This window comes from Medicago sativa, chromosome 8, assembly GCF_051527215.1.
Source record: "Medicago sativa cultivar Bolivia chromosome 8, Bolivia_mono, whole genome shotgun sequence".
Classification (NCBI taxonomy): domain Eukaryota; kingdom Viridiplantae; phylum Streptophyta; class Magnoliopsida; order Fabales; family Fabaceae; genus Medicago; species Medicago sativa.
The window spans coordinates 31,176,791-31,193,013 of record NC_140756.1 but is presented as its reverse complement, the minus strand read 5'-3'; the positions used below and the strand labels follow the sequence as shown (position 1 = coordinate 31,193,013).

General features: G+C 33.1%; 1 protein-coding gene across 5 annotated transcripts; it reads left to right on the top strand.

The window, feature by feature from the left end:
• Positions 1-227: 227 nt before the first annotated feature.
• On the top strand, positions 228-15,862 carry LOC146898382 (plant/protein (DUF810)). Of its 5 annotated transcripts, none has more exons than XM_085737425.1 (27): positions 228-286; positions 849-916; positions 1,016-1,191; positions 1,276-1,340; positions 2,130-2,460; positions 3,043-3,109; positions 3,201-3,357; positions 4,315-4,482; positions 4,621-4,731; positions 5,131-5,340; positions 6,047-6,148; positions 7,024-7,245; positions 8,010-8,084; positions 8,200-8,280; positions 8,766-8,948; positions 9,036-9,191; positions 9,747-9,839; positions 10,853-10,924; positions 11,453-11,570; positions 11,826-12,013; positions 12,365-12,446; positions 13,191-13,283; positions 13,364-13,470; positions 14,123-14,200; positions 14,272-14,367; positions 15,095-15,190; positions 15,445-15,862. In XM_085737425.1, exons 2-27 carry the CDS (start codon positions 909-911, stop codon positions 15,616-15,618), a joined length of 3,309 nt encoding a protein of 1,102 aa, XP_085593551.1. In that variant the 5' UTR covers positions 228-286; positions 849-908; the 3' UTR covers positions 15,619-15,862. The 5 variants fall into 5 exon arrangements, with proteins under 5 accessions (XP_085593551.1, XP_085593552.1, XP_085593548.1 ...); XM_085737426.1 differs by having other exon boundaries at positions 228-291; positions 846-916; XM_085737422.1 differs by having other exon boundaries at positions 228-295; positions 847-916.
• The last annotated feature ends 361 nt before the right edge of the window (positions 15,863-16,223 follow it).

Sequence of the window (16,223 nt, the reverse complement as noted above, 5' to 3'; positions counted from 1 at the left end):
ATGAAGTGTACGATGTTCGAACCTCAACACCTACACATAATATGTAATATCTCTACTAACGGAGCGAAATTCACACAGATAACATTAACTTATTGTTAAATACATGGCTAAAATTTATACTAATTAAATTTATATTTGTTTAATAAAATCGTAACATATAATATGAAAAAAAAATAAAAAAGAAGCTTGGATTGGATCCAAAAAATTGGTGCAGATTTGATTTCAGCATTGCTTTCATTTCACACTCACAAAGTCTTCACAGCTCAACTCAACTCAACTGAAAGAAAAAAAAAAGGTTCAATTTTTGCTTCGAATTCGTATACCCTTTTCTCTCTTTCTTCCATTCTCTGCATTTTCAAGATCCATTTACCTAAAAATATCTTTTTTCTTTCTGTTAGAAACAAAAGGTAGCTACTTCAAAATCAAAAAATTGGATTTTTAGCATTTTTTCACCACCCCAATTAAAAATTAAACTTGTGTTCTTGTTTTTTTGATCGAATTTTTGTTTTTTACTTCATTTTTGATCAAATGCTTGAATTTTCTGAACTGGGGTCTTTTTTTTGATAAATTTTTTATGAAATGCTTGCATTTTCTGAATTGGGTTCTTGTTTTTATTGATATAATTTTGGTCGTTCATTTGATTTTTGATGAAAAGCTTGAATTTTCTGAAATTGGTTTTTTTCTTGTTGATAAATTTTTGGGTTTTCACTTTATTTTTTATGAAGTGCTTGCATTTCTGATCTGAACTGATTTTGTTTTTCTTATGCTACTAGGAATGCATGTTCATAATATATTTTCATTTTCAGAGTTTTGATTGTTTAATGTATGAAATTCATGATGTTGCAGAATTAGCCTAGTTGCTGAAGTTGGTTGTAATTCTGTAATCTTGAAGCTTTACTTTACTAACCATGGAAGAGTAAGTATCTCTTTGTTCCTTCAGTAGTTGTTAGGTTAATAATACCAAAATTTCGACGAGTGATGTTATCATGTAATGTAACATTTTGATGAATTTCAGAGAGAATGCTATAGATCTTCTTCAAAGATACAGAAGGGATAGGCGAGTACTTCTCGATTTTATACTTTCGGGGAGTTTAATCAAGAAAGTTGTAATGCCACCTGGCGCAGTTACGCTAGATGATGTGGATCTAGATCAAGTCAGTGTTGATTATGTTCTTAATTGTGCTAAAAAGAGTGAGTTTAATTTGTTTCTGTGTTGTTTTTCATCCTTTTTCTTTTGCTTTCCTTGTTTTAATTATGTATTATTCTATAATACAGGTGAAATGCTTGAGCTTTCAGAAGCTATTAGAGATTATCATGATCATACTGGGTTACCCCAAATGGTATGTTTGTTATTGTTGATCTTTAAATAAGTAGAATATTCTGAATATAGGAATAGTATATTCCATTGTAATTAATGTTGCTGATTGTATAATGATTAATTTCAGAGCCTATATAATAGAGTTTCATGGTTTAGTTGAAACACATGGTTTTACCTTGCACCTTTTTATCTTTAAAAATATATTATTTCAGAGCCTATTTAGAGCCTATATTTTTTATAAACGATGTGACGATATGGCTTGTGCACTTTCTGATGACAATTGTTTTCAAACATAATTGTTAGTTTTTACAATGTTTAGAAGCAATTGCTGCATTGTCTTTTCTAAACATGTAACAATTGGTCTTTCATTATAATACATGCTAATAAATATGAAGCATCTTAATCTATGAACTACTGGCACATACACAGATGATGGACATGTCACTGACACATAGACACCGGTTATAGTTTGAGAAAATTAAATATTTAAATGTAATCACATGTGTTGTTGTTGTGTCGGCCTCGGACACTGACCACTCCTTCAATCTGAAGTGCCAGTGCTGCATACTCCCTCCGGTCTCAAATATAAGAAAAGATTCTCTTTTTAGGTTCATTAAATAATTAACGTATCTGTTTTACAATGTAGACCAGATACATTAACTATTCAATGAACTTAAAAAAAGAATCTTTTCTTATATTTGAGACCGGAGGAAGTAGGTGCTAATTATAAGTCCTCTTTCCATTTTCATACTTTTTGTTCAATTATTTGTGAGAATTGTGTTTGAATGTTAAATGCTTCTGGCTTTAACAGAGTGACGCAGGTTCAGTTGGTGAATTTTATTTGGTCACTGATCCGGAGTCTTCAGGTTCACCTCCCAAAAGGGCACCCCCGCCTGTTCCTATTTCTGCAGTGCCTCCTATTGCTGTTTCCACTCCACCTCCTGCTTATCCTACGTCTCCGGTTGCTTCTAATATATCAAGATCAGAGTCTTTAGACTCGGCACAAGAAAGAGAGCTAACTGTGGATGACATTGAAGACTTTGAAGATGACGACGATACTTCCATGGTTGAAGGTCTCAGGGCTAAAAGGACATTAAATGATGCTTCCGATCTTGCTGTAAAGTTGCCTCCATTTTCCACAGGTGATTGTTCTAGAAAACTTATTGTTAGATATATTCTTTACATTCCCACTCATAGGAATCTATAACCACACTGAAAAACTGAGAAATGAAGAGAGTGAAAGAAAAGCTTAGATAGAAGCATGATGAAATTTTCTATTCTATTATGATAATTAAATGATCTTGCAGCAGGTTTTGTTGCATTTATAGTTAGGATTCTCACTTAGATTCTCAACTGAAATCCCAATGATTATAAATATAACTTTATGCCACATGCAGTTAGACTTACATCATAACCGTTTTCAATCATAACCTTCATTTATCATATAGAGTTCAGTTCATGATAGAACATAATAAGTTGTTTTATCCATTTAGCTGACTTCACAAAAATGGAAAAATTTTAAGTTTTAATTGTTGTCATAGATCTAATAGGGTTTCTTATCCTCATTCTTTGTGTATTTTCACAGTTTATTTTAATGTTGATTTTTTCTTTCATTGAAATGCTAAATATATAAGTTTTGGATGATTTTTGCATTAAAATTTTGTTGAAAGGTTGAAACTTAAGCCGTCATGAACTTTCCTAATACGCCGTGTTACTGCTTCTAGGTATCACAGATGATGATCTCCGTGAAACTGCATATGAGATCCTCTTGGCTTGTGCTGGAGCCACAGGGTATGCTGTTGTGAGGGAATCTCTATTTTTTATTGTGAATGGTTTGATAGTAAATTCTCTGTTCTATAGTAAATTCTCTCTTTTTTAACAGGGGTTTGATTGTCCCATCAAAAGAAAAAAAGAAAGATAAAAAATCCAGCAGCTTGATTAGGAAGCTTGGGCGTAGCAAAACTGGAAGTATTGTATCACAGTCTCAAAATGCTCCCGGATTAGTTGGCTTGTTGGAAAGCATGCGTGTTCAGTTGGAGGTATACTTTGATAGTTTAGCCGATTTTCCCTCCATTTATATTTTAATTTTGCAAAGTAGCTTGGTGTGCTCTTCTAATAAGCAAAGACCCTTTTTTCTATGATGACTACGATGTCTATCACTGTTGTAGAACATTAGGTATATACTTAGTGTTATAGTGTATAGGCACGTTGTTTAAGCTAATACGTGCCACTTGCTTCTAAAAACTTAGTACAGTTGAGTTCAATTATAGTTTATTTCTGTGAAGCACCCTTCATCAAAAGTGCTTTTTTCCTCTCGAGGTAGGCTGGGGTCTAAGACTCAGTATGCTGAAGTGGAGATTAAGTGAACTCTCCAGGATTTGGTCCCAGAGGGATTTAGGTACTGCTTGAGCTAATCGTGGTTCAAAATTTATAGGTTTCAAAATTGTTGAGTTCCACATTGGATGAGGTATGAACTGAAAATGTGTTTGTAATTGGAAGGTATCCCCCACTTTACAATCGGGATCTGTAGGTTTAAGTTAGGTCAAACCCAAATTTTAAGATGGCATCATAGCCTATCCTAGATCAGCTGGGCCACCCACGCTCGGGTCATGCTCTTGATGCCTAGTCCCGGGCATGGGTGTGGGTGTAAGAGTCTTTCAAATTTGTTAATAAGTGGGATGCATCCCTCACATACAAGTTGGTTTTGTTGTGTTGAGTTAGGTCCAACTCAAATTTTAAGAGAATCTATGATCAGTTGAATACATTTTGATTCCATTTAATTTCCTTATTCTAGATTCTTAAATATGACCTTATTTGGTGTACTGATTTGTCATTAAAAACTATGGTCAAAATTGTAGCCCTACTGATGAAATATTTTGGCTATCTTACTATAGTTTATCTGGAATGAGACATCAAACATTTGTAAACTGTGATGACCAATATAATCTCTAATTTGTGTTTGCTTATGTTTTCTGTATTCATATGTATGGATGCAGATATCTGAGGCAATGGACATTAGAACAAAACAAGGGTTGCTAAATGCTCTTGTGGGAAAGGCAGGGAAAAGGATGGATACTCTTTTGGTTCCTTTGGAGTTGCTTTGCTGCGTTGCACGCACAGAATTTTCTGATAAGAAGGCTTTTATACGATGGCAAAAGAGGCAGGTAGTAAAATCTGTTCTAGACTTTCTTTTGTCTCCATATACTCTATTAGCATGCAATTCTGTTGATGGCAAGATGAGGATGCTGCTATCTTATATTTTCGTTCTCTTCGTTGACATTTGGGTATATTTGTCAATGCAGCTAAAAGTTTTGGAGGAGGGCCTGGTTAATCACCCTGTGGTTGGATTTGGGGAATCAGGACGCAAGACAAACGAGTTGAGGATTCTTTTGGCAAAGATTGAGGAATCTGAGGTGTGATATTCTCATTTTGGATGTCTGATATATGTTTTTAATCTCTATAGCGAACATGTTTTTAATCCCTATAATTGTCTCGAGTTTTGTTTTTTGTCCCTATATCTAACACTTTTCAGTCCCTACAAATCACAAAACTGCATGCTTTTAATCCGTCTTTAGGGACTAAAATCACATGGTTTTGAAATTTGTAGGGATTAAAAAATGGGTGCAAGGACTAGAAATATATTTAACCCTATATTATACTACTATTCATTCTGTTAGCATTAGGTCATAAGAGTTGGCTTACTGTTCTATTATGTCTGGTTGGCTGGCTCACATGATTATATTTAACCCTGTATTATATTGTTATTATTCTTTCTGTTCGTCTCATTCTACTCTGTTTATTTGTTTATTCAGTTTCTCCCATCTTCATCCGGTGAACTTCAAAGGACAGAATGCTTGAGGTCTCTAAGGGAGATTGCCATTCCACTCGCGGAGAGACCAGCTCGGGGTGACTTAACTGGTGAAATATGCCATTGGGCAGATGGTTACCAATTTAATGTCAGACTTTATGAAAAATTACTATTGAGTGTATTTGACATGCTAGACGAGGGAAAGCTGACAGAGGTTGGTGTCTTTATCTTCCCAAAACCATTATTATATTATGACTGTTTGAGCCATTAAATCCGTGAATTGCTACTGTAAAGCTATATTTTAGTATAAATTGAAACGAAACAGAGACTATTGTAGATGATGATTTAGTTACAATGTGCAGCTAGAAAACAATTGTAATGAACCTCTGATTTGACAAACTAGTAATAAATAGAAATGAATGTGCGTTTGATACACATTGAGGTACAGGACAAGAACAACACAAGACAAATGCTTGAGTCACAACACAACTCTTTGTCCTGTACATTGTTTGGTTCACAATAGACAACAAAAAAGAAATTATATGAAATTTACCTGAATATCTTTTGAAATATGAACTATTATATAACACACACACACACACACATATATTTATGTGTGTGTCTGTGTGTGTCTATAATATGTTATAATAAGCGAATAATGGTTTCATTGCATAGAGTACTTATTGTGTAGAAAATAAAAATAGGTAATATTTGTCTTTTGAATTGTTTTCTGTTGAGGGGTAAAATTGAGTCTTTGTTCTGTCTTCTTTCCCTTGTTTTGTCCAGTACTATGACGAGTTTTATTATCAAACATGGAACATCTGGTTTTGTACTGTCCAGTCTCTTCCTTTTGTGCAAATCAAACACGCCCGAGTATTTTATCTCTGAACTGTGTCTTCTGTGGCTCGCCTTATTTTCAGGAAGTAGAAGAAATTCTTGAACTTTTGAAGTCTACTTGGCGAGTTTTAGGAATCACAGAGACAATCCATCACACCTGCTATGCATGGGTTTTATTTCGTCAGGTATATTCATCACATTCTCTAATTTTATCTTTAAGAACCATTTTCAATTTTTAGTTTGACTGTTATACTATATTTTTGTCGATTTCCTCAACTTATTTTTAATTAAAATTCAACTGAAAGATGCTATTATAGTTGTCTCATCTAGGACTGGCTGTCTATTACCACTGTGAGGCCATGTTTTTTAGTGTGTTTCTCTCACATGCTTCATTCACTATAGGTCAAGCAATTTAAGTCCTGATGTTTTGCTTCACCTAAATTTTCATTTTTTTTTCTTTCCATTTTCCTATTCAAACCTAATCTGTTGAACCTGTATTGCTTTAGACCCTAATCTAACCTTATAGATTATCACTTTTTTGGGACATTGAATATAAGTTCTTGTTCTCAAAGATGGTAATTGCCCTATGGATGGTGCAATGCAGATTTGAAAAATATAGATGAAAAAAATTTGAACTCCAGAATGTGTTAAGAAGAACAAGCATTTTGGACTTTCAGTAAATTCTTAAATTTAGCATAACCTAATTTCCTTGAATGTTTGCTTCTTAAAGGACATGATTTATTCAAGAAGAAAAGATCTTCATTTTTCTGATTATAAGATTAATTAGCAAACATTCCTCCAATGTAAGCAGTTCACTTTGGATGGTAAAGTAAGACATTTCAACCACTGTTGAAAATAAAACTAATCATGAATGTCTTAAAATAGCAATGATTTATTTTCTCATCAATGGGTTGGATGTCTTACTTTGCGCTCCAAAATGAAATTCCACATTAGAGGGAACCAAATCCTGTATTTGATTAGATAATATTTATTGAATAAGGTGACTCAACTTTCTTTTTGTAATAATTATTTTTTAATTATTTGATTTTCGGGTTTACAGTATGTTATCACTAGGGAGCATAGGATTTTGCTGCATGCATTAGAGCAATTAAATAAAATACCATTGATGGAACAACGAGGCCAGCAGGAGAGGTTGCACTTAAAAAGCTTGCGTTCCAAGGTTGAAGGTGAACGAGATATGTCTTTCTTACAGGCTTTCTTAACACCAATTCAGAGATGGGCTGACAAGCAGCTTGGAGATTACCATCTGCATTTTAGTGAGGTATGTCATTTTTCTGATTGTTGTAGAGATTGTGTAGTACGTCCTTTGTTCCATTTTAATTGTCATTTTTATAGAAAATCTGGTTCCTATTAATGTCATTTACAAAGTTCAATGCACATTAACTATTATTTTATCAATAATACCCTTATTATTTATTGCAGATAGAGAAATAGGTGGAATATGATAATAAATAGCTAAGGGTATTATAGGGAAAAGATAAATAATTCCATCAAAAGTAAAAAAAAAGGTTATTGGTTTTCTTGGTATGTGTAAATAACCTTAAGACAATAACTAAAAATGAACGGAGGGAGGAATATTTTGTATTATTCGTCTTTATAAGCAGTGGCTATTATAGGAGGACTCCTCATCCAGTCATCGTCCTTAATTTTTGGAACATGTTTTCGTAATTTGAATTTTATTGGAACTTGAGAAGCTCACAAATCACAACTAGTAATATATCAGTGAAGTTGAAATTTATGCTTGCATTTGTAAAAGTGCCAACTTAACATATTCTGTAGGATGGTTCTGTTCTTGTCTGCAGAGGATTCTCCTCTGTTTGAGTGCCTATGATCCTTGAGATAAACAAAATGAACTTCAGTTCCACTTAATTTTGTTTTGTGTATCTTAACAAATACTGTTGGAATCATTTTCCCTCTTCTTTTCTCTTCAAAACTGTGTTGATTTTATACAAATTAATTCTAATATGTTGAGTAATGAGTTGCACCTTTAATTTTGTTTTGAAAACCTCCTCTTATACCTTATAGGGTTCAGCAATTATGGAAAAGATTGTAGCAGTTGCGATGATTACCAGGAGGCTTCTACTGGAAGAACCGGACACTGTGTGTACTTCTGTTTGCTGGCATCTTTTGCATTTGGCTAGATTTGTTAAAAATATTACAGCATGGAGTCATATTTTTTATTTATTGAAAGATCCTTTTACCGTTTTTACTGCAGTCCACGCAGTCCTTACCAATTAGCGATCGTGATCAGATAGAGATGTATATAACATCGTCAATTAAGCATGCTTTTACAAGGGTGAGTATTCTGGGCATTGCTGTTTATTTCTGATAATGTAGTTTTTGTAATGAAGATGTATGAATATTCTCTGCATTGAAATCCTTACTCATTATTCAGGTATTATCTTCCACTTGACTGATAAATGACAGACAACTAACATAATTTCCATTCGTTGATATTGATTCTACGTGTTTGAATTTTTGGTGAATTTTTTGAAACATTATAAACTCTATTCACACTTTGATGGAATTTGACTTTAGCTGTAAGTGTGTATGTATCAGAGAACCATTGATAATTTGGAAGCAAAAAAAAGGCTTAAAATTGTTTTATAAATCTCTGTCCTGCTGTGTAATTCTTATGTGTATGAGAACATTTACTATTTTTTTCTTAGATTTCACTTTTACCTTCGTTTTCAAAAAAGTTAAACTATGGTATAGAGAGGAAGATCTTGTTTTTGTTCCATTTCTATGCCCATATCTAATGATTCTCATTACTTTCTGCAGACAAATCAAGTTGTTGAAAGATTAGATATGTCACATGAGCATCCCTTGGCATTGCTTGCAGAAGAACTCAAGAAGCTCCTAAAAAAAGATTCAGCAACTTTCATGCCTGTTTTACAACAGAGACATCCTCAAGCAACTGTGGTATCTGCATCATTAGTTCACAAACTTTATGGTGTCAAACTGGTGAGTGTACATGTGATTTGATTATATTTTTCTGATCACAGAAGTTTTCTTTAGAATGACAGAAAAATCTTTTGGTTGTATTTTCAGAGACCGTTTCTGGATAGTGCTGAACATTTAAGTGAGGATGTGATATCAGTATTCCCAGCAGCTGAGAGTCTAGAGCAGTTTATAATGGCACTTATTACATCTGTATGCCATGAAGAAAATGCCGAGATCTTGTTGAGAAAATTGAATCTTTACCAGGTAGGAGGTTTTATTACTTTTAGAGGACACACAATTGTCTTCATTGGTGCTGAGAGGGAGAACTTAGCTCTCACTCAAAAAATTGAATCTTCTGTGTTTTATATTTATCTACGCATAACAACAATTGTTTTGTATCAACATGAGTGAAGTTATGGAAGATATATAAAGTGATTTCCTACTTTTATATTTGATACAAAATATCTTGCTATCAATTGTACAAAGGAACCTTGTTCAATGTTCGCACGTGCCGTATACTTGATCCTTATACTCGTAAATCGTTAGAAAAAAATTTCATCAGAAATTATAGGCTTTCTTAGGTTCATGATTCATTGATGAAACTCTATCTTCTGGATGAGAATTGGTGGGCATAATGTAGATCATCTAGTGATTAGTTGTCTTTCTATTGTCATGTAGGTTGATTACACATATGTTTCAAAAGGATATACATTCATCTACTCTTAGGTTTATTAGTATAGTATTTATTTTTTTCATTTATGCTCCTATCATTATTCATTCTAAGCTTTTGGTCTTGTCCTGCATTTTTTATTGCTATAGATTGAGACAAAATCTGGAACCTTGGTGTTACGCTGGGTCAATTCACAGCTTGGAAGAATTTTAGGTTGGGTGGAGCGAGTTACTCAACAGGAGGTAAACCTTATATCAACAGTGCTTTACTGTCAAATGTCAGGCATTTTGAATTGTTTCTCGACTATAATATACATGGAGTTAAAAATAATTATAGTAGAGGCTAATGTTATGGTGGGAAAAGGAAATACAAATGAAATACAAGGACATAATTAAACCGTTACATTTTTAGATTTAAATTAAATTACCTTTATCTACAGAATAAATAGGTGTAAGATTTGATACACACATTCTAATAGTTTTAACAAGACAGTGATAGGAACCCGAATTAAGAGAGAAGAGAAATTAGTATTACTATTACAAAAGATGTACACGTGTAATCCTCAGAGCTAAGCTCCTCTGCCTAACCAACCAAATAGCAACTAATTTCCTACTCCACTCTTCCTTCCTACTGTTTATGCTGCCTAGCCTACTCAGCAAGTGTAACCAATTCCCTCTCTCAAGTCTTGGGTTTCCCATGAGGCCATGCCTATATTTCTACCAGAGAGAAATATCAATCTATTTGACTGTTAATTTGCAAGCTACATTGCGTAGATAACAGGATAGGATAAGATACCAATGTGGATACAAAATTCAAGTTCTCTAAGTGGGGAACTCACATTCGTGGAAAAGTGAGGAGTTATAGCCATTGATTGAAAAATCAACAATTGAGATTTACAACTTCTTAGTTTGTTATACATGTGCATACATGGTCACAATCTCAACCGCTGGCACTAATTTTTCAATCAATGGTATAATTCTTCACCTTTTCCTCTAAAGGAATGGGAAATGAAACGAGAAACAAAAGAATGGGTTAAAACTCTTAACATTTTCCCAAAACGACACATTTTCTTCTTGGTAAAATGGCCTATCTATCCCAATCAATACCTGGCCTAGCAGAGGTGTATGCCATTTTTAAGCTTTTGTTTATGTTTGTTATTTTTTCAAGATAGATATATTCGTCTTCTGTCCTGCTTCTATTAAAGCTTCTTTACTGCACATATATAATTTAATAATTAATTGATATACTTTCACAGCATTGGGACCCAATATCTCTTCAACAGCGGCATGCGGGTTCTATTGTAGAAGTTTACAGAATTGTAGAGGAGGTAAGAATGTGATAGTATTTCTGTGATTTATCACAAGGTTGTATAACAATAGTTTTTCATGATCTATTAACTCAAACTCCTTTGCAACATAAGTTTTGTTTGGAAAGAATGATGACAAACCAGCATTCCCAGTTCCCTGTACTGGGTCATTTATTCGGCATTTCTGCATAATTTATTCTTTTGGCATCCTGCATAATAAGAAAAAACTATGATCCTCTAGATCTCAACACAAAAAAAAAAAAAAAAAAAATTTCCTCTTATAACATGAGTATTTAGGCGGTAATACTGAATTTACTATTTTTCATCATTGTTTCTTTATGTTCAACTAAATGTGAGCATTTCCTCTTATAACATTAACAACTCAGGTAGATGAGAAGTTTGGCTCAACCTCTCCTAATTAACTTAACACCTTTTTTTTAAGTGTTTTTGCATTCTGTCAATAAATGTTTAATTTCTATTTATTTCATTCTATTTTTTCCTGCTGTATAATTGACATTCAATTCATTTTGCTATTTTTATCATGTGCAGACGGTTGATCAGTTTTTCGGTCTTAAAGTTCCAATGAGGTTTACAGAATTGAATAGCATGTTCCGTGGCATTGACAATGCTCTTCAAGTGTACGGAAATCTTGTTGTTAATGACTTAGGTGAGTAGATACTACACATTTTGGTTTGCAAACATATCTAATTTTACTCTAAATAGCTTCTAGTCTAGTTATTAATGCTGTTGTTTTAAGATTTCAAACACTTTCTAAATATAAGAACAGTTACTGGATGATTAAGTATTTTAAGATTTCAAATACCCTCTAACTATATCAATTTGTCATCCTCTGGAAAGAGTTATGCATATTATTCAGATCCTACATTCATATGAATACTAAGTTTCCCTTTTGATTACACAGCAAGCAAGGAGGATTTAATTCCACCTGTGCCTGTTCTCACGCGGTACAGTAAGGAAGCTGGACTAATAAAATCTTTTGTAAAGAAGGAACTATTTGACACTCGTGTGCTTGAGCGTGAGGAGACAAGGCCCCGTGAAATTAGCGTCCTAACAACTCCAACACTTTGCGTCCAGTTAAATACTTTATATGTGAGTTCAGGCTGACTTGAATTGCACCTGGATTATTTTCACTTTTATTTGTGTTGTTATGATGATGTCTCTCATTTAAATCTTCCTTTTTAACGAGCCTCTGTTTCCTATCATTTTTATATTTTGATTGGAATCCCAGTTAAATGCTGTTATTTTTTATTCTTTTTACTTGCCGTTATCCTTCATCAATATTTTATTAAAATATTTGACATTTTTCAATAGAAAAATCTGCAGTTACATTGAATTCTCCTAGCCTTTTTCTGAATAATATTCTATTTCAATACACAACATGCTAAATATTCTTTCATTATGCTGTATCATTAAATTAATGATTTTTTTTGCCATCTGCAGTATGCGATCAGTCATTTGAATAAATTGGAAGATAGCATTTGGGAGCGATGGACACATAAAAGGTCGCAGGAAAAACTCATAAGTAAGTGGTGAATTGTTATATCCTTTTTTTTTTTTTTTTGTGTGGTTATATATGTTTTAAGCAATTGCACAAACATTTAACAATGAATGGTTGCATAATTTTATTTATTTATGTGAGGTTGTCTCTATGGAGTTACATTATTATGGTATAGGATCATGTTCATGCGTTCTCTACGATTATTTTTTCTTAATTGATTGTTGGGAACTTACATTACTGTTAATGTGACAGCTTTGTTAGACTTCTAAGCCTCGTTGGATAACTGAATTATTTTGTTTTTCGTCTGTTTCTTTTGTTTAAGAGGATTTTTTATCCGTCCCTCACACAAACTTTTTTCTCTTTTCTCCTGACATTTATATTTTTATTATAAGAGAGAATGTGAAAATGTTATTATCATCCGAGTAAGAGTGGAGAAGTGTCTTGTAGATTGAGTAGAATTAAATAACCATGTCACTCTGTATGAACAATGAGGGGCATTCATCGTTAGGTTCTATACACGCTTCTAATGTCTGTAATATCTGTACTTTTGTTCTGTTTATCAATGTAACATTGAATATCCTAATCTTCTACTCATCATGATTATGCATAACATGTTTATTACTACTACTGATTTTGATATCTACTATTGTTACTATCGTTATCATGTGCATGTGAACAGTTCTATTATATTGTGCTTTCTCAAAACAAAAACAAAAAGTTTATCAGAATACTAAAAACTGTTTAATTTTTTACACATTTTGTCTGTAGGAAAATCGATAGATGATAAGTCCAAAAAGGATACCTTTGATGGAAGTAGAAAAGTTATAAATGCTGCTATGGAGCGCATTTGTGAATACACTGGTGAGAATTTGCAACCCCATCTGCTTTGTTGCAAATCAAACTTGTCTAATTACTGTGTTGGGTTTATTTTCAATTTGCAGGAACTAAAATCATATTCTGCGATCTTAGAGTGCCTTTTATCGACAACTTATATAAACCCAGTGTTTCAGGCTCTAGGGTGGATGTACTTATAGAACCACTTGATATGGTAATTTTTTTCTCATTAGAAAGATATCATTATGTTTTTAATGTACTTGTTAGACTGCTCTTAAATTGCAGTATATTGTGAAAAAAGTTACATATCACTAAAAGTGAAATTACATATTTCATCAAACAACAAATTTCAGAATTATTGTTGACTACTGTGAAGACAGAAGAAATTATTTCTTAGATATATTTTATCTGTTAATTGGTATACTGCCTGACATAACTCCCTAAAACTAATGCCAAAGATGGAAAATAATACAATAATGAAATAACAAGGATAAAATTGAAGGTTAAAAGGGAAACAAAATTCCTAAATTAATTCTTATTATTCCTTCAATTCCTTGAATGTAATTAAGAACATTTGATTTCCACTGTGTTGTTATAATAGGGTATTAATGCTTATTGGTATTTGCATTAAAAAGGAACACATGTCATGAAAAAATTAAAAGAATAGATGAAGGTATTTTAGTTTAAATTTACAACAATTAAATGATGCAAATAAGTGTGACTCATTGTTCAATTGTTTTTCCTACCACTATAAAGTTTAAGCCAAATAAGAATGTCATGGAGTTTATTCATTATATTTTTTTTTCACTAAACTCTTGACACTCGATATAACTGATCATGTGCTTTCCACTTTTGATTCACTGTAGGAACTTAGCCAACTTTGCGATATTGTTGTGGAGCCTCTCAGGGATCGGATAGTGACCAGTCTTCTTCAAGCCTCATTGGTTATTACTTTAATCTAGCTTTCGATAAGTTCATTACCTGTACTGTGATTTTAACATTTTCTCACTTGCAGGATGGCTTGCTCCGTGTTATTTTAGATGGTGGTCCTTCAAGAGTTTTCTTTCCCGGTGATGCAAAATTGTTAGAAGAAGATCTGGAAGTCCTAAAGGTATCATACTCCAATCATTTGAATATTAAAAGGAAACCATGTCTACAATTTGCTACAAGCTAACAAGACCTTTGGATTTTATTGCTTCTTTTTTAATAATAGTGAGTCTGAGTATTAAGGTTAATGGTTCAAAGTCAGTGAATGGTTAAACTTGACATACCAATGAAGAAGGGATTTCTTTTGCAAAATACTAAGCAAATAAAAAATTGAAAGCTTTATTAAGACTGAAGTACACAACCATCATTACTTTTTACATGATTTCCATTCAAAATTTTGCTTTTACTGGCGACAGAAAGAATGCTTAATAATAGCCCTTTACAAAGAGCTGCCTGGACCAATACTACAATGAATTTAGAAAAACACAGTGAGAACAAATGTTTTAACCCATAAAACAATATTTATTTACATCTGAACCATGGTGCCTCTACAAAGGGTAAGGTGGAAATTCCCTTTGGGTATTTGCGTTTCTTTTGTATGTCATCTGCAGCACCCTTGTTCTTAAAATTAAGAAAATAAATAAATAAATAAAGGATCAAAGTGACTTCCTGACTTTAGACTCCGTACATATCGCACAAATCTACGTCCTTGTTAAATCTCACAATGAAAAAAAATATCCCTGTTTTGAAGATTTCTGTGGTCTGGTAGAGGTTTTGGTGTGATTTTAGTACTTATTAGTTGAAGTAGCCCCATGTTTATTTATACTTAACTGTGTTGATGCATCCTGTAGGAATTCTTTATATCTGGAGGTGATGGGCTTCCTCGGGGAGTTGTTGAAAATCAGGTTGCACGTGTTCGGGTTGTGATCAAGTTGCATGGCTATGAGGTTAGTTTATCGATTATAGATGAGTTACTGAAGGATATTACTATTCCTAATCGAGGAATTTACTTTAGAGGGAAAATGGAAGAGTTATAGCCTGAGTTGAAAATGAATGGTTGATATTGTGATTCCATGTATTTTAACAAACTATGAAATTGTTAAAATCTCAAATGTTATTTTTTCCAGTCAATCTATATTTTCTTGTAACAATCATTCCTTAGAAAATATATACTTATACAGTAATCTGTATTATTTTGCAGACTAGAGAGTTGATTGAAGACTTGAAATCTGCAAGTGGCCTAGAAATGCAAGGTGGAAAAGGCAAACTAGGAGCTGATTCTAAAACTCTATTAAGAATATTATGCCATAGAAGTGACTCAGAAGCCTCTCAATTTCTGAAGAAACAATTCAAGATACCAAAGTCTTCTGCATAAGGAAATGTTTACATCCAAAGGAAAGCACCAAAATTTTCACTGTGACTAGTTTTCTGTGAATATTCATTGCTGTATTTTTTTTCTTTTTCTTTTTGTATTTGAAAATAGGTCATTTGGTGTATAATTAGGTGCTAGAACTGATTTTTTGTCTAACTACATTGTCGTTGATCTTCATTTGTAAAATCTATTACTCCATGTGAATACTGTAAGAATTCAATTAATGAAGCTCCAATTCTTTTCTGCATGGATCAGTTATTTCTAATAACGCTATTTACTGTGAACTTTATGGATACTGATTCACTGCGGTCGACATTTCAGGCAGTCACTGTTGTCAGAGAAATCGGCACCATTGGATTTATCAAATGCTCTATATTTTGCCACATGTCCTCTAATTAGAAGCAATCTTTTTCTTCCTCTTGAAATTAGTGTAGCACAAGAGGGTGAACCCATAAACTATCCACAAAAATAAAATTAGATACTAAATCTGTTTCCACTCAACCCCTTAACATGAGCATAACCAAAAATGAAATACTGTGCAGCTGAAATGAATTCAGTCTAGTGATCACAAACTTGCAAGAGTAATGCTGGAAATGGGATGTGGGGTT